The sequence below is a fragment of the Heloderma suspectum genome, chromosome 2 (assembly GCF_057233095.1).
Source record: "Heloderma suspectum isolate Gila_16-S chromosome 2, 16-S_ref, whole genome shotgun sequence".
Lineage (NCBI taxonomy): Eukaryota > Metazoa > Chordata > Lepidosauria > Squamata > Helodermatidae > Heloderma > Heloderma suspectum.
Window position 1 is genome coordinate 54,198,179 of NC_139459.1, and position 26,255 is coordinate 54,224,433.

The 26,255-nt window shown below is 41.6% G+C and overlaps 1 protein-coding gene across 2 annotated transcripts in view; it reads right to left on the reverse strand.

The window, feature by feature from the left end:
* EDIL3 (EGF like and discoidin domains 3) overlaps positions 1 to 26,255 on the reverse strand; it is a 424,305-nt gene that overhangs the window by 48,967 nt on the left and 349,083 nt on the right. For both annotated transcript variants that reach the window (XM_084832084.1, XM_084832085.1), the window contains one exon: positions 16,384 to 16,568. In XM_084832084.1, the coding sequence (XP_084688210.1) occupies positions 16,384 to 16,568 (185 nt within the window). The remainder of the gene's footprint in view (positions 1 to 16,383; positions 16,569 to 26,255) is intronic.

Here is a 26,255-nt window from a genome sequence, read left to right on the forward strand (position 1 = left end):
CACTGTTACACACCAACCTGAAAAAGACAGGACAAGCCCTTCTCTCTTTCTTGGAGGTAGCAGCAGCAACAGCACACTGGACTTCACTAGGCTAGGGTGCCAAGGGGGATTGGCAAACTTATGAGACCGATTGTGGTCCATGTCTGGAGCCGTGGAGTCTGGTGGCTCTGATTTTGATGGGGCTGTGAACCCACTCTGGGTTTCAGTCAGAACCAGCCAGAACACTAAGGGAGCTATCCAAGCTGCTGAACCCTACCCCTCCATAGGTTCAGCACCTTGGATAGTTCCTTTAGAATGCTGGCAGGTTCTGAGAGTCCTCTGGGTTTCCACTCCCAAATTAGTGGGGGCAGAATCTAGAATCTAGATCTCTAACGAAGAATGACTTAATTTTACTGAACAGAAAGAGGCTCTAAAACAAACAGAAGAAAATGGGCAACACTGAAATGGACATTTGCTCATGCAAGAGGACTTTCCATCCCTCTTCTCTCTCTCCACGCCCCCCCCCCCCATCTGCTCTGGATGGTCCTCCAAACCTGCAGAGCAAATTTTTAGGGAAGGGGAATCCATTCCACCAATGATGTCCTTTCTGCCAGTGGATGGACAATGTTGGATTTCACCCAATGTAAAATGATAGCCAAGTTCAGGGAAAAAAAAGAAGAAGAATATTTACTACATCCATAGTCTGCATACTTTAGGTGGCTCACTATAAACCCCAGTTGAGATAATATAAAATGAAGCTACAATAAAAGGTCAGTGTAACACTGATATTTACTTTTGTATTTTAATATGTTAAGATTGTGTTTTTCTTCTTTGTTGTCAGATTATAGCATCAATACAAGTTCTCATATTTTCCCTGTTTATTGGCTTCTGAGGAAGGCTCTGATATGGTAGTCCTTTAATTAAGATTAATTGGAAGCAGTTCATCATTACTTACTTCTTTCCAATATGTGTGTCTCTTGATTTTATTCATAGTGCAAGAAGAAAAGGACAAATTCCTCCTATTTATAATTTGCTAGTCAGGCACAGAATCTGTCTGCACATACGTTGTGCAAGTGTTGCAAGGAAACATTCTAGGATGAAGCAACATGAAAACTTGTGTGTGTGTGTGTGTGTGGGGGGGAGGCTCTTCAGCCAGTTGGGGTCTCATAATACAGCTCAGCTGTGCTGGTTAGAGTCATAATAGCATGGTGGTATGAATAAATGCATGAAACCCTGCACATACATTTAGAATTTGTCTCCAAGGAAAGTAGCTCACATGCTTCCTTTGCACTTCTTTGTGCTTAGTTGTACAATGGAAATGCAAAGCTGTCTTGCACAGACAAAACGGTGACATATAGGAATAACTTGGATTGCCATATTAAAGTTTTAAAATAAAGCCTGGATGTGGTTCATATTACATAAAATACAGGTAGTCTTACACAAGGGAGTTTTGTCCAGGGAACTACATCTTGTTATTGGTCTTGGGCTCATCTGCTTGACCTTACCTAAATCTGGAACTGCTCATATTATTTTTAGTTCATACAGTTCATTTAGTTTATAATGCATTTCCATTGAACCAACTGATCTTTTCCATGCTCCCATATTAAAGCATCTTGTCTTTCCTCATAATGTCTGAGCCCAGTGTTCACACAGGTGCAGTTATGCCTGGAAAACTGGGTTATCTCTCAGGATATTTTTGGACTTCTCTAGCTGCAACAAGATGTCATGATATATACACAGCTCCTGCTGAAAAAGGTAGCTGCGTATCTTGTTCGCTGCTGTGCAATGTCTAGTGCAACTTACCTGTGTCTTGACATCACAACATTGTATTTCTCTATCCCCCACTCCACATCATTAGCTAGAGTGAAGTTGCATGGTGGTGATGACATGAGCCATGTTATGATGCCTGGATATAAGTAAAATACGTTATGGTTTATGGTAGAGGGGAAGACAAAACTAGACATGTGGCTGCTATATATTGTGACATTACAATATCAAACAATGTCTACTTCTAGTCTCTGTCCTTATATTTAGAAACATTGAAAAATGTTTTGCCTTGGTATCATGATCATACAACATAGCTATATTACAGAAAAGCCTGAAAAAATAGCTCACCTGAATATGAGTATCACCTTCAGTGCAAAGAACTGAGCTATCTGCCTTTCAGCAGGAAAACTCCTTCAAATGCAATCCTTGACTGAGCAAGGACTTCGCGCAAGTAAAATTTGTTGGAAGAAAGTAACACTAATAGCATTGCAAGTATCAAGCACGCTATGTACAGTGCCCTCCACATCAAACAACACTGTGGGGGTAATTTTTGTAGTCTAAGAAATTTTGTAATTTCTGCATAGAGGGATCTGAGGATGTCTGCTAGAAGAAACCTCAAGCTATCACGATTCTTCCTTTTTCTAAATCTTGCACTTATGGAGGTCAAAGGCTATGTTGAACACAGCTATGCCATAAAACATTTAAATACTTTCCCTTTTCAGAATGTTGTGTGTATGAGTGTGTGGAAAGAGTGCATAATAAATATGTTTTATATACTCCTAATGAAAGAAGAAAGTGCACAATAAGAATTTAGAGTAGACAGATAAAATGTTTACAGTCAGCACATATATATGAAATTCAATATACTGGTTAAATTAAGTTTGAGGATTGCAGCAAGATGAACTTCCAACTGTAGTGTCTGTTATACAATGTTGCTTGGCCGGCACTCACCCCCACCCACGCCTCTGCCAAATTACAGAGTTCAAGTGGGCCCTGGGTAGACATGGACAGACTAGAGAAGAGGTTTGTTCTTCAGCCTTTTAAATAGGGTTCAGCACATGTTTTGACTGGTGCGCCTGGGAGTGTGTGGCATAATCCATTTTGGATACCTGGGAATATCTCTGGTTAAATACCCAATATTGACCTGTATTTTATGCGTGTGATTTGTATGACATCAGAATATGTACATGATACCTGTTTGGGCTACCTGAGATAACATATTAGTTTAGCATACTCTTGCACATGTGAAGTACGTGCAAGCCAAGAATTTGCAGAGAAATATGAGCTATGATTAAACATAATTAACCACTTGTCATAAACCAAGAACAAGTGGCATCAAGAACACAGGGTGGTACAACTAGGCAGTCTTGAGCGATGATGCTTCTCTTTGCAGAAGTAAACTAATGGCTATTGCACACTCTGAAGTGTTTGCCCCTCCCCTCAATTTTTGAAAAAAGAAAAAAAAGTTCAAGTTAAAAATATGCACATGGGCTGGAGAGCATGGATCAAGCATGACAGTTGATGAGTGCATCAGTAGCTTTTAGAATATTAGACAACAGAAATTCCCTGTTTCCCAGATAACAGAAATTCCCAGAAATTTCCTTCCAATGAGGGCCCTTTCTCCTGAGCTCACAAGTCTTTTCTGCACAACAGAGGATGTATGGATGGAGTCAATAGCAGCCTCATTCTGTGGGGCCCAATGGGAGAGACTGATGCTGCATATGTATCACCTTCAAATAATAGCCCAGGGGAGGGGGATTACCATGATCGCCTCATACTGCTTCCTTTGCTTTAGAAAAGGTACAATTAGGACTGGATTTATAAAGCTTGGCATTTTAGTTTTAGCTAAGACTATAAGCAAAAAAATAATGTGTCAAATACTTTTAAAAAATTAAATTCCTATCTAGGAATGTTGGGGAAATTGACAATGGATTCGAATGAGTTCAGATTTTTATGAATCTGACCTGTGGATTCTGCAGTGGAACAGCTTTTTCTGAGTTGCACAGATTCTGCAGAATTGCAGAACTTTTTTTTTTTAACTTTGGGAGGGGGATTTGTGCAAATTTGCACTTGTGCAAATGTGCATTCATGCAAGCGGAATGAAATTCTAGTATAGTCCTAAAAAAAATCAGATTCCATCAATGAGAGGATGATGGAACAAATGATGCCTGACAATCCATAAAACACACAAAACGAATTTAACAAAATCTGTACATCCCTATTCCTATCACACAAACTGGACATCTTAATTATTTTTTGAATGCCAGATGTTTTACAATGGGTTTTCTTTTTATTACCAGCAATACACCAGTTCTCTTTGTATCTATCATGTTGAAAGGAAAAGAGAATCTGAGGAAGCAATAAAAATGCTACCCACTATTGCTGTTTATTTCATGGACTCCTGGAGACACTGCTTGTAAAATAAAGTTTCAAAAGACTTTTCCTGCCCTGCCCTCCTAATAACCTCATTGTAGGAGGCTAGCCAGGATAAATTCAATGACTTGGCAGAGGTTCTACATTTTACAGCCTAAATGCTGCATTAAAAATAAAGAAAGCTTTTATTTTGCAATATTGAAATGGAATGCCTAAATTCTATTGTCACTCTAAATATTTTCATAAAATGAATGGTGAATGAAAGCTCTGCAAAGTTAAAAGCAATTTTCAAAAGGGCAATGCTGCAGGATACACTTAAACAACACTATTAATATGAATAATGGATTTTGCCTGAAATCATATGCAGGGCCAAGAGGGTAAGGCGATGACCTATGGAAACTCTGTCAGGTGCATTGCTCAGGTAATGCCCTTGGAGGCTATGGAGTCTCTTTTACCACTTATCAGTGCAATTAATGGGAATTAATAGTACACAAGGAAGGCAAAGCTTAATGTTTTCCAAGCATGACAAACAGGGACAAAGACAAAGTCAGTGGGGAGGCTGGATGCCAGAGGACAGAGAATTAATAACCAAATGGCTATTTCAATTGGTACTTCATTTTTCCTGCTCTTAGCTCTTACAGATCAAATCAAATGCTTTGGTCATGTGGCCCTGACCATTATCCTTTCGTAACTCACCAGGCAGGTGAGCGAAATCAGAAAATAATAGTATTTGCTTTACCAAAATCTGAGAGAGAGGGAGAATATGAATGAAAAATTCTTGATCATTGAATAGAGTCACAAGTACTTCCAAGACCTCTGTGATGTATAAAAAAATCAGACTCTTGGTATATCTCTGTGTTCATATTCACTTCCTGATATGCTGGGTGAAAACCTTTTTATTTGCCCAGGCGTTTTTTAATCTGATGGTTGTTGAGGGAAGGAACCAACGATGTCTGTGCACTAGCACTCTTGATGTTGCACTAGCATAGGTCAATGCTTGCACAACATCAATTGCACTTTCCAGCGTGATGGGTTTCCCAGGTTAAATTCTGCCTGTATGTGAAAAAGCAGTATAGATGGGATTTTTCAAGTAACTAGCAAAGACATGTGACAAAATTTAAATGATAATTATTCTTTGCTACTGAAGTTTAGATTAAATGTATACCTTTTTGGACACATCAGTGTTGCAGCAAATGCATTCAGAATTGCAAAACACAGGTACAATATAACTAGTACCACATATATTGCAAAGATCCTACAACATAGTCTTGCTTTAGTCCTGTCTTAAGGCCCACTTCACTCATGTATATAGAGTAGCAGCCATAATAGGTGTGCTCCATGTTTCTTGAAGACACATGTATTTGCTTAGCTATTACCTTCATCACGTGCTGCAGCTAGGTAATTTTAGACACCCTGAAATTAAGGGAGCAATCCCCTAGACAGCATCTGGAGACACAGGATTTTTCAGTTTCTGGCCTCCATGGTTGGAACCAGGACTCCGACCTAGGAGCCCACAAACCATGCTTCTCTCCCTCTCACCCACCCCCTCATAAATGATACCATTCTCTCTGCACCACCTACATCTCTGTGCTCGGAAACGGAACATGGAAAGGGGGACAAAGGGGTGGTCCCAGACGCAGGGAGGAGACTGTGGAAACTGTGTTACACAGCTTCTTACTCACTGCACAGCCTCCCCCACTCCTGCTCCAAAACTCCCTGACTAGACAGGTGAAATTGCTTGTCTAGCCAAAAATGCAGGGCGGCAGGACCACGGAGTTGAGGATTGCCTCTATGCTCTGGCTGCCCTGCATTGGATAGTCGTTAGCCTCCAACTTCAGAGGCTGACAACTATCTCCATAGGATTGTGCCCTAATAGTCTTAATGGGGTGGTGGGGATGGCTTAGAATAATAGAATAGTAGGATTGGAAGGGGCCTACAAGACCACTGAGTCCAACCCCCTGCTCAATGCAGGAATCCAAGTCAGAGTATCCCTGACAGATGGCTGTCCAACCTCATCTTGAATGCCTCCAGTGTGGGAAAGCCCACTACCTCCCTAGGTCATTAGTTCCATTGTCGTATTGCTCTAACAGTCACAAATGTTTTCCTGATGTTCAGCCAGAATCTGGCTTCCTGTCACTTGAGCCCATTATTCCGTATCCATTCTAGGAGGATTGATAAGAGATGCTGGCCTTCCTCTCTGTGACAACCTTTCAAATACTTGAACAGCGCTATCATATCTCCCTTCAGTATTCTCTTCTCAAGGCTAAACATGCCCAGTTCATTCAGTCTCTCTTCATAGGGCTTTGTTTCCAGTCCCCTGATCATCTTTGTTGCCCTCCTCTGAACCCTCTCCAGCTTGTCTGCATCCTTCTTAAAGTGCGGTGCCCAGAACTAGACACAGTACTCCAGATGAGGCCTAACCAGTGCTGAGTAGAGGGGGACTAGTACTTCCCAGGATTTGGAAGCTTTGCTTCTATTAATGCAGCCCCTAATAGCATTTGACTTTTTTGCAGCTACATTGCATTGTTGGCTCATATTCAGCTTGTGATCTACAACAATTCCAAGGTCCTTCTCGCTTGTAGTGTGGTTGAGCCACGTATCCCCCATCTTGTAACTGTGCCTTTGGTTTCTTTTTCCTAGGTGCAGAACTTGGCATTGATCCCTATTAAATGTCATTCTGTTGTTTTCTGCCCAGTGCTCCAGTCTATCAAGATCACATTGAATTTTGTTTTTGTCTTCCAAAGTATTAGCTATCCCACGCAATTTTGTGTCATTTGCAAATTTTATCAGTATTCCCTGCACCTCCTCCTCCAAGTCATTAATAAAAATGTTGAAGAGCACTGGGCCCAGGACTGAGCCCTGTGGTACCCTGCTCGTTACCTCTCCCCAGTTTGAGAAGATCCCATTGATAAGCACTCTTTGAGTCCGATGCTGTAGCCAACTGTGGATCCACCGGATCGTTGTTTCATCTAGCCCACTTTGAGCTAATTTGCTCATCATCAGGCTATCATGAGGCACTTTGTCGAAAGCTTTGCTGAAGTAGAGGTATATGATGTCCACAGCATTCCCACAGTCCACAAGGGAAGTTACCTGATCAAAAAATGAGATCCGATTTGTCTGGCAGGATTTGTTCTTGACAAATCCATGTTGGCTTCAAGTGATCACTGCATTATTTTCGAGGTGCTTAGAGATGGATTGCTTTATAATCTGCTCCAGAATTTTCCCAGGGATTGATGCCAGCTTGACTGGTCTGTAATTCCCAGATTCCTCCTTTTTGCCCTTTGTGAAGACAGGGACAACATTAGCTCTTCTCCAGTCATCTGGCACTTCACGCATCCTCCATGATTGCTCAAAGATAATAGACAGTGGTTCTGAGAGTTCTTCTGCCAGTTCCTTTATTACTCTAGGGTGCAGTTCATCTGGCCCTGGAGATTTTAACTCATTCAAAGTAATGAGGTGTTCCTTGACCATATGCCTATCAATCTCAAGCTGCAATCCTGCTCCTTCAGCCTGTACCTTGCCTTTGCCAGGGGGGTCATAGACCCTCTTGTGGGAGAAGACTGAGCCAAAGAAGGAATTGAGCACTTTTGCCTTTTCTTTGTCATCTGTTATCATTTTGCCATCCTTATTTAATAGCTGAACCACCATTTCTTTCCTCTGTCTTTTACTATGCACATAGCTGAAGAAAGCTTTTTTGTTGCTTTTAGCATCCCTTGCTAACCTCAGCTCATTCTCAGCTTTAGCCTTCCTGATGCCATCCCCGCAATGCTGTGTTATCTGCCTGTACTCTTCCTTTATAGCTTGGCCTTCCTTCCACTCCCTATATGTGTCCTTTTTTGTGTTCAGGTCATGTCTAAGCTTTCTGTGAAGCCACATTGGCTTCTTCCATTGTCTTCCACCTTTTTTTCTTGTTGGATTTGTTTGTAATTGTGCCTTGAGAATGTCCTTTTTTAAAAAACTCCCACCCATCTTGGACTCCTTTTCTCATTTGAGTCACTTGCCATGGGACCTTACTGATCATTGTTCTGAGTTTATTAAAATCAGCTTTCCTAAAATCCAGGGTACGGGTTCAGCTACACTCGGCTTTTGCTTCCTTTAGAACCATGAACTCCTGTAACTGCTACTTTCTCCACTAAGTCATCTCTGTTGGTTAGGATCAAGTCAAGGATAGCCGATCCTCTAGTTCCTTCCTCCAGTTTCTGTAGGAGGAAATTATCCGCCACACAAGTCAGGAATTTCCTGGAGCGACCATGTTTTGCAGAATTTGTCTCCCAACAAATATCAGGGAAATTGAAGTCCCCATCACTACTACATCATGCTTCCTTGAAACATTGGTTATTTGCTTTTCAAAAGTTCCATTCTCGTCTTCTCCTTGATTGGGTGGCCGGTAGTAGGCTCCGACCACGATGCTCCTTTTATTCTTTGCTGCATTTATTTTAACCCAGATGGCCATGTCTATTACTTCAGTTGTTGTGAAGCACATAGCTTACATTTATCTCCTATTAACCCCACCTGCCATTGCCATGCCATGCTTTACAACTGCTTCTACATTCCTGATTTGTTAGAGAGAGAAAAACACTGTTTGCCAGCCCTGATTTAAAAAGAAAGAAAAAGAAAAAAAATACTCTGAGGATATATAGTTCCGAATGTTAAACTTACTTAAATCAGAGCACCATCATGACTTACAGGAATAAAACAGAGTTTGCTTCTGCTGTCCTGATGCTGAACACATTTCATTGGGAATCAGCACCATTTTGTTGGAGAAAAGGATAATATATTTTAAAAGTAAAAAATAAATAAAATGAGCATCTGTAACCAAGTACATCCCCAGCTGCCTGCCCCCAGACTATAATTTTTTAAAAATATAAATGTTATGTTTTAACATACATATTTTAACATCTTTCCTCCTATTTTAAAATGTTTTAAAATAAGAAGGGATGCTGAAGCAACCAGCAGGAACCTCAGTGGAGCCCGGCATGCTCATGCCAGCCCAGGTGCTGGCATCCAGCCTGCTTCTCACTGTACCTATCACCTGCCACTCTCTGGCTGTCCATCCCCCCCCCCCAGCTGCAGGGCCCTGAACTTTGACCCAAAGACCCAGCTTCAGCTGCACCACTACTTTCATCTTCTAAAGCTAAAAATAAAAAAATCACATTGCTGAAGAGTGTTGCGAATTCACATCACCATAGTGTATGTATTGTAAATGGGAATAATTTCTTTTCAGAAACCACAACTTGCCTTAGAGGGGTTTGGTATAGTTTGAAGAGAGGGAAAAATAGGCATCATTCTTCTCGGATTGACAGAAAATCTGCCAGCAGCCACCTGGATGCAGAATGAATCAATTTGTATACTCGATCAGGTACAATGGGAAAAAAGCATTTGGAACACAACAGAAATTGTTAGAGAAAATAATAAGGGTTGTCATTGCCTCGCCTATCCACTGCTGTAATTCCCTGCCCATCTGCACACAGCCACAGATCCACTGTCACCAGCAGCGGAATAATACGCCAGAAAGTAATCTTGCAATGCCTCTGCATGAATGTTGCTTCCTGGGATCAGCAAAACAGACAGCAATGAGGCATATCAGCAGGCATTTCCTATTGCAAAGTACTGTCAGTTTCCCCTCTGCCATCAGGTTTCATACATGAGATTTAAAAAAAGAGAAGAAAAGAATGCAGAGTGTGCGTCAGGCAAGGGGAGCATAATACATGCTGTGGCCCTTGTATTCTATCCTAGTCTGTGAGTTGATGTTGCTCTTAAGAAAGAATATTGGGTTTAGCACAAATACAGCTCCTGCAAAAAGGCTTGCAAGCGTCTTTGATGGAATACAGGAAATCTATAACAGAGGGCCAACAAATCCTTAATTTCAGCCAGAGACTCTCGGGCAGCTATCACCAACTTGGTGCTCTCCAGACACTATAGGAGGAAGGATATCAAAATGTATGTTAAAACATAACAGTTATATTAAAAACATTTTATAATCTGGGGGCAGCCAGTTGGGGACGTACATCATTACAGATGTTCATTTTATTTATTTTTTTAGTTTTAAAATATATTATACCTTTCTATAACAAAATGATGGCTGGGAAGAATGTGTTCGGCCGCAGCATGAAGAATTTTATCAGGAGGGCTTTAAACTGAATCCTATGGGGAAGGGAGACGTAAAGCTGGGGGTAACAATGGAGGAAGGCTCATGCACTGCAATGGAGAGAACAGCTCTAATAGTGCCCAATAATAGTCTTCACAAACATGTAGGAAGAAAGCCAGGCCATGAAGCACATGGTCTTTGATGTCTATATACTAATGCCTAGAGTATAGAAACAAACAGAACAAACTTGAACTCTTAATACAGGAGGGAAATTATGACTCGATAGGTATAACTGAGACTTGGTGGGATGACTCTCATGACTGGAATACAGCAATTGAAGGATATAACTTGTTCAAAAAGAACAGGAGGAACAGAAAGGGAGGTGGGGTTGCACTATATGTTAAAAATACGTATCTCTTCACAGAAATACAGGAGGATGAGCTTGGTAGCCCCATCGAGAGCATATGGGTTAAAATAAGTGGAGCAAGAACAAAAGGAACATGGTGGTCAGAGTCTACTACCGGCCACCCAATCAAGGAGAAGACGAGGATGAAACTTTTGAAAAGCAAATAGCCAAAGTTCCAAGGAAGCATGATATAGTAGTAATGGGGGACTCAATTTCCCCAGTATTTTTTGGGAGACAAATTCTGCAAAACATGGCCCCTTCAGGAAATTCCTGACTTGTGTGGAGGATAACTTCCTCCTACAGAAAGTAGAGGAGGAACTAGAGGATTGGCTATCCTTGACTTGATCCTAACCAACAGAGGTGACTTAGTGGGTAAAGTAGCAGTTACAGGAACTCTGGGGGAAAGCGACCATGTTATTCTTGAGTTCATGGTTCTAAAGGAAGCAAAAGCCAAGTGTAGCCAACCCTGTACCCTGGATTTTAGGAAAGCTGATTTTAATAAACTCAGAACAATGATCAGTAAGGTCCCATGGCAAGTGACTTTAATGAGAAAAGGAGTCCAAGATGGATGGGAGTTTTTTTAAAAAGGACATTCTCAAGGCACAATTACAAACCATTCCAACAAGAAAAAAAGGTGGAAGACAACAGAAGAAGCCAATGTGGCTTCACAACAAGGTTAGAGATGACCTGAAAACAAAAAAAGACACATATAGGAAGTGGAAGAAAGGCCAAGCTACAAAGGAAGAGTACAGGCAGGTAGCACAGAATTGCAGGGATGGTGTCAAGAAGGCTAAAGCTGAGAACGAGCTGAAGTTAGCGAGGGATGCTAAAAGCAACAAAAAAGCTTTCTTCAGCTACGTGCATAGTAAAAGACAGAGGAAAGAAATGGTGGGTCAACTATTAAATAAGGATGGCAAAATGATAACAGATGACAAAGAAAAGGCAGAAGTGCTCAATTCCTACTTTGGCTCAGTCTTCTCCCAAAAGAGGGTCTATGACCCCCCTGGCAAAGGCAAGGTACAGGCTGAAGGAGCAGGATTGTAGCTTGAAATCGATAGGCATATGGTCAAGAAACACCTCATTACTTTGAATGAGTTCAAAACTCCAGGGCCAGATGAACTGCACCCTAGAGTAATAAAGGAACTGATAGAAGAACTCTCAGAACCACTGTCTATTATCTTTGCAAAATCATGGAGGACGGGGGAAGTGTCAGATGACTGGAGGAGAGCTAATGTTGCCCCTATCTTCACAAAGCGCAAAAAGGAAGAATCTGGGAATTACAGACCAGTCAGGCTGGCATCAATCCCTGGGAAAGTTCTGGAGCAGATTATAAAGCAATCCATCTCTAAGCACCTTGAAAACAATGCAGTGGTTACTTGAAGCCAACATGGATTTGTCAAGAACAAATCCTGCCAGACAAATCTGCCCCATGATATCCTGATGAGCTAGCTCAAAATGGCCATGTGGATCCACAGTTGGCTACAGCATCGGACTCAAAGAGTGCTTATCAATGGAATCTTCTCAAACTGGTGAGAGGTAATGAGCAGGGCACCGCAGGGCTCAGTCCTGGGCCCAGTGTTCTTCAACATTTTTATTAATGACTTGGAGGAGGAGGTGCATGGAATGCTGATAAAATTTGCAAATGACACAAAATTGAGCGGGATAGCTAATACTTTGGAAGACAGAAACAAAATTCAATGTGATCTTGATAGACTGGAGTGCTGGGCAGAAAACAACAAAATGACATTTAATAGGGATAAATGCCAAGTTCTGCACCTAGGAAAAAGAAACCAAATGCACGTTACAAGATGGGGGATATGTGGCTCAACAACAATACAAGCGAGAAGGATCTTGGAATTGTTGTTGCTCACAAGCTGAATATGAGCCAACAATGTGATGTGGCTGCAAAAAAGGCAAATGCTATTTTGGGCTGCATTAATAGAAGCATAGCTTCCAAATCCTGGGAAGTACTAGTCCCCCTCTACTCAGCACTGGTTAGGCCTCATCTGGAGTACTGTGGCCAGTTCTGGGCACCGCACTTTAAGAAGGATGCAGACAAGCTGGAGAGGGTTCAGAGGAGGGCAACAAAGATGATCAGGGGACTGGAAACAAAGCCCTATGAAGAGAGACTGAATGGACTGGGCATGTTTAGCCTTGAGAAGAGAAGACTGATGGGAGATATGATAGCGTTCTTCAGGTACTTGAAAGGTTGTCACAGAGAGGAATGCCAGCATCTCTTCTCGATCATCCCAGAGTACAGGACACAGAATCATGGGCTCAAGTTACAAGAATCCAGATTCCAGCTGAACATCAGGAAAAACATCTTGACTGTTAGAGCAATACGACAATGGAACCAATTACATAGGGAGGTAGTGGGCAATCCCACACTGGAGGCATTCAAGATGAGGCTATCTGTCAGGGATGTTCTGAGTTGAATTCCTGCACTGAGCAGGGGTTTCAACTCGATGGGCTTGTAGGCCCCTTCCAACCCTACTATTCTATGATTCTGTGATTCCCAGTGAAATGTGTTCAGCATCAGAACAGCAGAAGCAAACTCTGTTTTATTCCCGTAAGTCATGCTGGTACTCTGATTTAAGTGCGTTTAACATGCGGAACTACACATCCTCAGAGTATTAATTTCTTTCTTTCTTTTTAAATCAGGGCTGGCAAACCATGTTTCTAGTGTCCTCCAGACATTTTGAACTACAAATCGCAGCATTCCTGACCATTGGCCATGCTAGCTGGGGCTGATGAGAACTGAACATCTGGAGGGAAACAGTTTGGGGAAGTCTGCCCTAGGGACATAGGTCCCAACTAAATGTGACATTAATCATATTATTGTCTCTTGCATGCTTGCTTTTTCTTTAATAAATAGCAGCTGGGAGTGGGGACACAGATCTAGATTTTGACTGTGGTATGAAGAGAGGGTTTTTGGTTTTTCGTAACTTTACCCCAGCCATTATTCTGATTTGGATCCTACTACTACAGCTTCTATTTGCATCAGGAAGGAAACTTCCACTGGCTTTCTTTAGTAAAAGAAAACAAGCACAGTAGGGCCAATCTTGTGATTAATGTCACATCCAGTTTGCTGTCCAGCCAAGTCAAAAGATTGTAAAGGTGACAGGAAAGTTGGCTAAATTCCACCTGCTTATATGATAGCCTAGCTCAGCCTTCCTCAATTTGGTGCCCTCCAGACATTTTGGATAACACCTCCCAGCATTCAACGGCCATACTGGCTGGGGCTGATGGGAGTTAAAATCCAAAACATCTGGAGGTCACCAGGCTGGGGAGAGCTAAGGTAGTTTGCTCCATGTAGAAGATCTACATTCCACTTCCCTAATGGGGTGGGGCATCCCTGTAGTCAGCATGTTAATGACTTGACTGAATCTAGATATCTTTAATTATTGAACTAATAAATAGACCATGCAGTTGCTAGTTCTCACCACCACACACACACACACACACACACACACACACACACACGTAGGTTCAGAACAAAGACAGTAATCACACTGCAGAATTGCTTAGCAACTGCAGGTTAAAAAAAAAAAAAGTGCTAATAACTCATAATTTATATGTGAAAAGATTGCAGGGGCTAGAAGCACACTTCTGGTTCAGTTAAGGCTTCACGCTGAGAATCCCATTCCCCCCTGACAGCAGGTTCAAATCACTGCAATATACAATGTTTCTAATATGTAAATTGAGCAGTGACTGGTCAAATAGTTTTCTGTTTGGTGATTTGTTGCTCTTTTACATATTAGCCTACCCAGGAACTTCTGTAAATCATTCTAACACTGAAAACAAGCAATGTGAACAGCTTCTTAATGATTTTGTGGTGCTGAATCAATCTTACTATAGCTAAACATGTTAAAGGAAGGCAGATCTTGAACTGTTCCAAGGAGCCTAATGGAATTTCTGCAGCCAAACCCCCGCCCCCCCCCAACAACCCCAGGTTGCCAAGTGTACATGAGAATGGAATAAATGATGCTTTTCAGAATTCATTAATCAAATTCAAAGAGACATTCACTTTGGCAAACAATCAGTTACAATGTTATACCTCTTGAGAATTTCCAGCCAAATAATTTGCTTCAGTAAATCTGATTTTGTGCATTCGCTTAATTTTTTTTCAATTAAATCAAACACTTTACTTCTATTGCTATGACACATCCAACCATCACATAGAAATGCATTCCAGTTGTGATCTGGGATTGTCCATAATTCAGTTCACTTCAAAGCTTCCTCTACTGGCATGATCAAGTTGTTTACACTTCATCCAGCTAAGTGTGAGTAACTGGATCTAAAAGGATTTATTCCCACCAGTACCACAATTCAGGTTGTTGATGTGTAGAAGCTCAAATAAAGAATTACTGGTTTGGATCCCAGATGTAGGTGCATGCATCAGAGCGGCTGGAAGCAGACTTTCCTGCCCGAGAGGCTCTCTTCCAAATGCTACACAGGGGGTCTGGAAACCCTGCTGAATGGGGTAGGAACCGTAGGATGTGGTGCAGGGGGCTGATGGAAAAGAGGGATCCATAATAATCTGTGTAACATTTTCTGGGTCTGGAGGGGCTGCAAGTCAGCTTCTCCCAGTGCACATGCCTAAATCTGGATCTAACCCAATGTGTACAATCTATATCAGTATCTTATGTCATTTTTTGTTTCTTACATTTATATCCTGCCTTTCCTCCAAAGAGCCTATGGGGTTGCCACCTGCTAAATGGAAGCTTCTGATCTTGGAGGCTTCTGAGAACCCAACACCTGGCAGGAGGAGTGGCAGAGGATTTTTTTTATCCTTTCCATCTTCCTGTGAAACAATTTTTGCTAGATGAGCCTTTGTGCTGATGGGGATGGGGATCTGGTGGATCCACAGCCTCTCCTCCCCCTCCCCACCCAGTGGCATGGTCCCTTTGCTTGCTCACTATGCCCTTCCTGAGGTCATGGCACCAACCTCAGGAGGGGAGTCAACTCAGAGCTTTCTATGGCAGCTGGGAGGGGCAGGGGTGAGTGTAGTTGCTGGGAGATCCATGATCAGATCTCTTCCTCCAAGGTCAGAGGTCTGTCTATAGCATCCTACAGCCCCCTCAGATGATGTGAAGGGGCCATAGGAATGCTCTGTTAATCTACCTGGCTGAACCAAATTTAAAGAATGAGTTTAATTCTTTGAATGTGGATACATACATTCCTGGCCATATCTATCTAGAAAATGATTACATTTACTATTCTTATCCAAAGGCCATATAATGATTTCAAACAAAGGAAAGAAATTATTCTCTATAGACCATTATTCTCTTGAGACCCTCCAGAAATTTTGGCCTTCAATTCCCATCAGTCCTCACCATTGGCTATGCTGGTTAGGAATGACAAGAATTGTAGACTTGGAGGGTTATAAGTTGCTCATCCCAGCTATAGATACTTGGAGAGGTTTGGGTGATGTTTGTTCATATTCCATCCAGCAAATCATATTTTGATAGTTTCTGGTTTGATCCTGTCACTCTTCTATGGAGAGAGCTCAAGACAACCTACCCCCATATAATAGTTTCCCCAAGTGTGCTGTCTCATATATTTCCACATGCCTATCTGCATGTACTGTATCATGATGAATCATGTGATATATTAGAAGACCATACATTCAGGTATATCTTTGTATTCTTATTCACCCAGTAAAATCTGCCCATTCATAGATATATGGGTTTAACATACAATATTGGTTGCTTTGCTATAAAAACTTTCTTTAGAAAAATGGAACCCAATAATAATGATAAATTATCACCTGCAGCCACTGCGACTGGTCATTATGTCCTGATGTCCAGGCGTTCACTTTGCCTTGTTTGTCTAGTCGAGCTTTTCTAGGTTCCCATGTAAACATGTCCATGTTGAGTGTTCTGAAGATACTGGAAGCAGTAATCTGATAATCCTGTATATGTCCTGATTTCATCCCCAGAGGTTCAGAGCAACCTAAAGAAGTTAAAGAAGGTCTTTGAAATGAAATACTTGGGTGATCCATAAATCCAGAGGTTGCACACTTGCATCCATTTTACTCATTTTCACTGAGGATAGTGCAACTCACATAAATATTTACTGGACGGTATTCCAGTAAATTTTTGGAGAAAGAAACAAAAGCAAATGCAAATATGTACTTTAGGTCATTTTAATCTCATTCTATTTTGAAACTGAGGGAACGCAAAGAAGATATTACTGTACATTATTTGCTCAGATCAGTCAACTAGTTCCCACATCAATGAATGACACTTTATCATTATAGTCCTGTTCAGGTGTTTCAAATTCCAGCCCATGAGGGAGGGGGAGGGGAGTTCAAGCCCCTGAACTCTGTCTCCATCCCTGACCTTCCCACATTGAGCAGGAAGGTCAGAAGGGAGAGCCTAAACACGTTTGGCTGAATGCGCTTAGAATCCTCCTAATTGTGGGGAGAATTCTAAGGGTGAAAACAGATTATCATCATCATTATTATCCTGCCTTTTCCCCAATACTGGGGCTCAAGGTAGCATTACAACATTAAAAACTTGTACAGTTAAAACATATAAATAAAAATATACAAAAGTTAAAAATATAATTAAATCATCACTAATATTAAAATTGTATAAAATATCAGAATTTAAACAACAAAAACAATATAAACAACAGTACCAATCCATCATATTCTCACAGGTCCAGACTATCTATCCCCAAAAGCCTGCTGGAACAAAAAAGTTTTTACCGGCCTGCGGAAACATAAAAAGGAGGGTGCCACTCTTGCCTCCCTGGGAAGGGAGTTCCAGAGCCTTGGGGCAGCCACCAAGAAGGCCCTCTCCCATGTTCCCCCCAGGTGAGCTTGTGATGGTGGCAGGACCAGGAGAAGGAACTCCCCTGAAGATCTCAGGGCACGAGCAGGCTCATAGGGGAGAATATGGTCTTTCAGATAACCTGAACCCAAGCCATATAGGGCTCTGTAGGTCATGACCAGTACTTTGAATTGTGCCCAGAAACAGACTGGGAGCCAGTGGAGCTGTTTTAGCAGGGGAGTTGTATGTTCCCTATAGCTCCAGTCAACAGTATGGCAGCAGGTCCTTGAACCAGCTGAAGTTTCTGGACACTCTTCAGAGTGCAGCCCCACATACAGCACGTTACAGTAATCCAAATAGGATGTAACTAAGGCATGTGCCACTATTCCCAAGTTAGACATCTCAAGCAGTTGGTGCAGCTGGTGCACTAGCTTTAACTGTGCAAATGCACTCCTGGCCACTGCTGAAATCTGGGCATCCAGGCTCAGCACTGAATCCAGAAGTACACCCAAGCTGCAAACCTGTATCTTCAGGGGCAGTGTAACCCCATCCAGCATAAGCTGGATCCCTATTCCCTGATCTACCTTTCGACTGACCAGGAGCACCTCTGTCTTGTCTGGATTAAGCCTCAATTTGTTTGCCCTCATCCAACCCATTACTGCTGACAGACCCCAGTTTAGCACCGTAACAACTTCCTTGGAATTAAATGGAAAGGAAAAGTAGAGTTGGGTGTCATCAGCATACTGGTGACACTGAATCCCAAAACTCTGGACAACCTCTCCCGATGGTGTTGCGTATATGTTAAATAGCATGGGGGGACAAAACGGAACCCTGAGGAACTCCACAGGCCAATTATCTCCACACCACCTTCTGGGTCCACCCCTCCAGGAAGGAATGGAGCTACTGTAAAACAGTGCCTCCAAGTCTCATCCCAGTGAAGCGGCCCAGAAGGATACCATGGTCAATGGTACTGAAAGCTGCTGAGAGGTCCAGCAGAACCAACAGGGACACACTCCCCATCTAGTTCTTGGTGTAGGTCATCCACCAAGGTGACCAAAGCTATTTCTGTCCCATAACCAGGTTTGAAGCCAGATTGAAATGGGTCTAGATAATCTGTCTCATCTAGGAATCCTTGGAGTTGGGAGGCCACCACACACTCCAATATCTTGCCTAGGAATGGAATACTGGAGACTGGCTGATAATTATACAATATGGTGGGATTCAGGGAAGACCTTTTTTGTTTTTTTTAACAGAAGTCTCGCCGCCACCTCCTTCAGGCAGGCTGGAACTCTGCCTTGACCAAAGGAGGCATTAACCACTCCACTTACTCACTTGGCCAGTCCACCTCTGGCTGCTTTTATGAGAGTCTACCAGCTATGTCTTTTTTTCATTATTTACAGTAAGTGCTGCATTGGGACCTTAGTATGGAGGGCAGGGGACTTTAAAAATCCAGATTGGGGCATCTGTGCCTACTCTAGAGCAAAAATGAAAAGAGGATATAGCTGCTAAACATACATTTACAGTAATGTCTGTTTTGGCCCTAAGTTCAGCCAGACATGCTTAGAATCCCCCATCAGAACCTATGGCTCAATGCAGGAAGGTTAGGAGCAGAATCATTGTACCTGGGGATGTTGGGAGCAGGCCCAATTTGGCTTGGGCATTGGGCTTTGGCTGAATCTGATGCACATCCCTACTATTTACAATAATCTCCCAGTGATGAGTGTTCAGACCATTTGTCAAAACAAATCTACCTGTATCTAGACCTGTGCAAAACCTTCAAGAGTTTTTGATTGGTCCCCAGTTAGGCTTGAATCCAATGATAGCCCTACTTAAGAGTAGACCCAATGAAATGAATGGAATGTAAGTTAGACTAATATTGGATACAACCCTTTATTTTTTACATGTGCACTTACATGTGATCAAAGTCTGCATCATGAATGTCGATCAACATTGATCAAAGTCTACATCATGAATGTTGTAGTCTAACATTTATACATTACTTTTGGCATTTCTGAATGTCCTTACTCTTTTCAGTTATGCTCCAAAGGCAATCTGGAATTCTAAACAATTATTTAATACTGCATTTCAATAATGCATGCCCAAACACCACTTAATCATCACTTAACAAGAAAAAACATTTTAAAAACATCATAAAAATACCATATGACGACACAAATGGATTTGTATGTTTAGCTTTCTGCTTTAGGCAGACATTGGTGGCAATCCAAGGTAATATCCCTAGATAAGAAGAATTTCAGATTATATAAATAACAAACAGTTTGCCTGTACTACTTAGCCAAGGTAAATCACAACTGTCAGCCAGTACTATATTAAATTCGCTTATTAAATTGTTAATTGATGGAAGACATTCATATTTGTCAGTGAAAAATAATAATTGGTTTACAGACCCCCTAATTATGATACCAAAATCAAAACAATAAAGTGAATTTTGTTTAGCTTATATATCAAGTTTCTTTGGATACATGTTTGTCGCACATTATCACTATGTTACTTATACATTCAGGAAAAGTTATTCTCCAGTTCATCTATACCACTGTGCAGTCTTTCAAGAGTCTCTTTTCCCTCTCAAACCATCCGCAGTTTGTTTCTTGTTAGAAATGGCACTTTTCAGCAACAGTGTGAGGATTATAGATATTATGGCAAAAGAGAGGCCATAGGGGTCATCTTGCTGATTCACTATCACTTGACAAGCGGGGGTTCACTGGAGGTTTTTGCATCAAAGAATTGACCTCACACCTTGCCCTCCTTAGTTTGAAGACCTCTGGCGCAATGCTCTCCATAAAGCCAATTCCTTTTGATGCCGTTACAAAACAGCTACATGGAAGCCAGATTTTTATATCTTCAGTATTTATCATCTTATGCTTCTTACTCTTTACTTGAACTTCAGAGTCTCATGGCCTCATTATAAAGCATAATGTGTCAGCAAAAAGTGTGTACTGTAAAATAGGATATGCAGTACTGTTTCTTTGCATGTGGTCATATTCAGTTTCACTGTTGGGCCATTCACTATTAAGAGTTCAAGGGACTTTAATCACTGGAATACTGACAAGGAAATGCAATGAATGCCGTGATAAGAAGAAAACACCCCACTTCTTATCCCATTCACTGCTGAATTTGAAGAGATATTTGGTTGGGCATAACATTATGAGATTTCCTGCTTCTTGAGCAAACCAAACCGAAATACAAAGACTGAACAGTCTTCACTGCCAGCTTTCTCCTAGTTTCTTCCCAGGAGCAAAAATTCAGCACCCAGGAGTAGCTAACAGAATACTATTCACCACAAGCACCATGGACTTGGAATGTTTGTGAAGAGGCACAGCACATGGATTGCATACCGAAGGTCCCAGGTAATTACTTATTATATTTCTTTCTATTTCTATTATATATATATATATATATATATATATATATATATCGTGTGTGTGTGTGTGTGTGTGTGTGTGCGTATTAGATGTTGGATTGTGATTTTGTTATGATTTATCATATATGCAGATGCATTAGAGGTTTATAAGGATAAGCAAAGAAACTGAGGGCAATAGCCAATCTGTCCTGCATACAGGTGGGATCCATCCTAGCCCAGAGGCAAGCTAGGAATTCCAAGAGCAGCCAAAAGCAAGCCGAAATGTTCCCTTTCGAAACTAGGGATGTACGAATCCCTTACCTTGCTCTGCTGAGAGGCATCTGTGGTGGGGGGGAGGCAATCTGTCCCTCCATCCGGAATCCTGTCCGGCTGGCTCCGCTCCGTGGCAACACCACGGAACCACCAACCGGGGTCAGCCACAAATGGCGGCCACTACACCGGCTGCCATTTACGTCCCTGCCAAGCCGTGATAGGCTATGTAGCTATTTGCTATTTGCGTCCCTGTCTTTTGCCGTGACAGGCTATGTAGATACTTACGTAGCCCATCACAGCAAAGAGCAGGGGCGCAAATGGTGGCCAGCATAGCGGCCGCCATTTGTGGCCGCAGCCCGGCAGCAGCCGGAAGACGACCTGGAGCTGCTGCCGCTGCCAGAGCCGCCGCCAGATCCGCTGTCGGAGCCAGGTAGCTCCATCCCGGGGGGATTCTGCAGGGTGGTGGTGGGGATTTCTCCATTCCGCCACAGACTCCGGAGTCCGGACTCACTGTGGCGGAATTCTCCAAAATCCCTATTCGAAACAGGATAGGTCCATGGAACTTGCTGAAGGGAGCTCCGCTGACCTGTCCCAATCTGGAAATAAGAGTTTCCACTTTTTTTTCTTTTTTTTTAAAGTGCGGCCTAGTTAAAACTGATTTTACCCACCCTGAAATGTTATCAGTATTATTTTCCTTTGTTCCAGTTCCAGACATTTCCTCCTGTAAACATTGTATTGTGGTAGTTCTGTGCTGAAGTGGGAAAATTTTCCACTGCAAAATCTGAAGGATGGGCAGAACAGGATGTTAAGGATATGAAAATTAGCAAAACCTAAGCTTGTCAGGGTTCTCTAAATTCCACCTTGAAGCTCATTCTAACTCATATCCAAATCAGACTGCAAGTTGTGTTTTTTCTTTTAACATGAAAATTTGTGCATATTTTCATGCACATTCTTCCAAACGTATACATCAATTCTGTGTATTTATCTCCCATTGATTAGACAGGGTTTGTGTGCATTTTTCAAAAGTACTTTTAAAAAAAATCACATTTTCAAATGCAATTGTTGTTTTTCCATGAATCACATTGCCATTTTGGAAATCTATAGACTTTGGCAGCAGATTGAATTTTGGTTTGTGTTCTGTTCTGGGAGGTGCCAACTGGGGAAATTCTGGTCAAAAACAAACTGAAAGAGATTTCTCATACTTTCCTACATAATTTAGATTTATTTCTTTATTTCTTTAATTTACAACATTTGTATACCACTCCACATCTAAAACAGATCCCAGAGTGGTGAACATAAGTAAAATAGTAAAAAGATTAAAACATTAAAACATCATATTAAAATTATTGTTTTTAAAAACAGAATGCCAACAAAAAATGTTTTTTTGTTTTTGACCTCCAGGGGCAGGAATTCCAAAGAAAGGGGGCCACCACATTGAAGGCACTTCTCCTATTGGGCCATAGGTCCATGTGGAACCACCAGGAGCATGCCCTCTGATGACCTCAGTGACTGGGCAGGTTGGTAAGGGAGAAGGCGCTGTCTCAGATATCCCGGTCCCAAGTTGTTTAGAGCTTTTTACAGTAGTATCAAAACCTTAAATTTGGCCCAGGCAGCCAATGCAGTTCCCTCAGCAAAGGAATTGCAAGCTGAAAAGGGGCAGCTTCTGACAACAGCCAAGCTGTTGCGTTCTGTACTAGCTCCAGCTTCTGGAGCAGCCTTAATGGCAGCCCCAATAGAGCGCATTGCAGTAATCCAGTCTTAAGGTGACAACCTGCAGCTTTTGTAGTGAGCAGAATTCAGGCAAAACTTTCCTCATGAATTAGCTTGGAAAGTTGTTCCTTGTCAAGTTCAGCATGCTTCTGGAAAGCCACAGATGCTGATGGCTAGACTTATTCCTGTGCCATCAACAGGATCTCCTTGATGTACAGCCACCAGTCAGTGCTGTCTTGCCCTGTGACAATTCCCATAAAAATTCCTCTGAAACTATACCTGAAATTGTTCACTGGTGAACATTTCATGCACCATGTTTTAATTCCACCCATCTGACCAAAGATTGAGGGGACATCAAACATACCAGCCAAGGAAGTCCTGTTTACAGCAACAGATCAGAATGGTTCAGCTGATACTCCCTAATCCCTGTAAATGCATTGTAATTATTTCTTTCTGAATCCCCTTCACTCCATGAGTGCTCGAGGTGATATACAATGAAACCATGAACACAATAAAATACAACAATGTCAAATGCTTCTGGATCAGGGTTGTTTGCTGGTGTAAGAAATCTCAAGGCCTCCTCTTGGGGACTAGCAACTGCAATTGCCTTTACAGAACCTGGGCTTGACAATGAGCCAGTTTTGCTGCCATTCCTTCTTGCTTAGTAAGGACCAAAGAAAAGGGTTAGTTATCTATGAACCTTTGCTTGTCAAAACAATATGTTTTTCCACTCTGATTCTATCTATTGCTGGGAATTGAGTCATTGATTATATTTCTCTGGCTCCTCTGTTTTGTGCCACCCTTGCCTTCCCTGTAGGATACAAGTGATGAAACAAAATCTTTTTTGTATTTCTGAAGACTGTTATTTTCAGATTGTCTAAGGACTACTATGGATTTTCAAGAACTTTTCCACTTGGCAACTGCATTTATTTAACCATTTCTTTCTCAAGCTAAAAACAAAACAAAACATGAAGCCTTTTGAGACAGAAAGTCTGAGATAAAGTAAGGTAACAGCCATATGTACAAATCTTATTATGTGAATTCAGAAAGCTGAAAACACCTACAACACCTATAGTGAATGAATGTGAAGCTGAGCTGAAACTGGAAAGGAAATTTGGACTGTAAGATATTCACCATCCTTCCCCTAAGGCCAGTTAAACCTTTGTACACAATTCTCATCCCACAAGTTATCCCAGGGAATGCTGGAAGTTGTAGAGCTTTTCTCTGTCTAAACATTTCTAGGATTGTGCCTTTAGACTTAAGTTTGACTAACAGTGGATACAACGAAGGATATAAGTTTAATAAGTAAATACAGGTCCCATTATGGACTAAAACTCCATAATGGTTTTCTTCACCTCAAACTAAGTTAGATCACCAGGAGCTTAAAAGCATTCATTTATCCTTCAGAATAATTGTACTTATGTTTCAGCTGAGACTGCAGTTGTTCTGGAGAGACTGAGCACCATGACAGTTCAGAAGTATAATGACCTTGAAACAAGATGAGACCACTGAAATGGATTCACTTAGTAGTTTTCACAGTTCTTCGAGCAAAACAATTCCTAGTCATTCTGGCAAGGGCTTATTCTCAATTGTTCTTCAATGGATGGGAGACACAAAAAGAAGAAAATCTAATACACCAAAGCACCTGGACATGATTTTCTATTTACTTTCAAATCTATCTGTATTGGAAGAGGGCCACAGTGAGATTAACGCATTAACTTTTCATTTTGGAACTTGGTTTTGTTGTCACTCAAGGACCCAAGAATTATGTAACACAGGGTGATTTGATATATTGCTAGTGCCCGAGCTGACGGTTTGTACAGTCACATAAAAATAATCTCAAAAGAAATTTACTGTAACAGTTGCCATATGAAAATAATGTGGGTACTTTGACAAAGATGGAGAATTTTATATGTTTCATTGAATCTGCAAGGAAATGAAGTTTTTGTGCAAAAAAACACAGGGTCAGGCTTTACATTTTTCTGCTATGACCCTTCTACATAAGAAAAAAAAAACTTTGAAAGGGCTGATATTGGCTCCACTAGTTCAATTACTTCTGCTACAAGGCACAATGAAGGATTCTGTTCAAAAGCAACAAAACAAAATCAAAGCAAACCTCATCTAAAGCAACCAGACTCAGCAGTGGACTTAATTTCACCTGTAAAGTTCTGGAAATGCAGTTAGAAAATTTCTTACAGTTAGAAAATTTCTTGCAAGCTTCATGGATGTCATCACCTATAGCCTCAAGAAACTGTGCAAATGAGATGCTGCTGACTCCTGACTCCACAGAAGATTCTGTGGCTGTAAAGTGGGTCCATTGGCAGGTGTAGTTTGCAAAATGCTACAATAACAGGAGAAGTTGCACCTGCTGAACTTTTCTCATCTATACATCAGTTAAAGGCATAAAAACACACTTCAAGGCCAGGTTTTGGTACCAGAAACTAAAGGTTGGCTCTTGGTCCTACCACTACTTTAGCTTTTCTGACTGTGTCATTGGGTAGCGGAGGGTGACAGTGGTAGGAAATGCAAGGGATGAGAGAACCAAGGATGCTTGAGCTCGCTGAAATTCTCCAAACTTTATTTCAAAGCTTGGCTCAGCTCTCTCCCATTCTTGCTTGCGACCTGTTTTTTTGGTCCGTTCAAATGGGAAAAGTGCAAATTTTCAAAAGTGTGCACTCCCCTTCCCCGACTAACTAAAGCATGAAAATGCACAACTTTAAAAATGCACATCTTTAAAAATGCACAGTTTAAGTTGGGCTTTTCCAAAGTTGCGCATTTCCAAAGTTGCGCACTTCCAAAGTTCCGCACTTTCAAAGTTCCGCACTTTCAAAGTGTGCATGTTTTAAATGCATATTCTGTGAACACAAGTTTGGAAATTTGTGAACATTTTCTGAGAACATGCACCCCTATTCACTGTTGTGTTTGGGGTTATGTTCAGGGCATTTTTGAATGATGTGCAAACTGAAACCAGATTCTCATACATCCCTAGGAAATGCATCATGAAGTAGAGAAGCAGCTCTTAAGGAAGCCATGGTGAGAACCCTTGTCTAAAAAACACCTGTCTTGGCACAACTGCTCTCAATAACTATGACCCTGTGTCAAACTTACCATTATTAAGCAAGGTGCTGGAATGCACTATGGCAACCCAGCATCAGATATTCTTGGACGAAATTGATGATTTAAGATCCATTCCAATCTGGCTTCTAAGCTAGTTTTGAAGCTGAAACTAGTGGATACTGTGGTGGATGACCTTCAATGGGAGATGGATAGGGCACATGTGGCTTTACTGCTTCTCTTGGACTCCTCAGTGGCATTCAGCATTATTGACCATAGTACCCTTCTGGATTGCCTGCCTGGCTGGAGTGGGAGTGGAAAGCAAGTGTTGTGGTATCTTCAGTTCTTCTTGTCAGTTGGTGCTGAGAAACTTACACTCCTTGGCTTTTAGACTATAGAGTTCTACAAGGTTCCATCTTGTCCCCTGCATTATTCAATATCTACATAAAATCACTGAGAGATGTC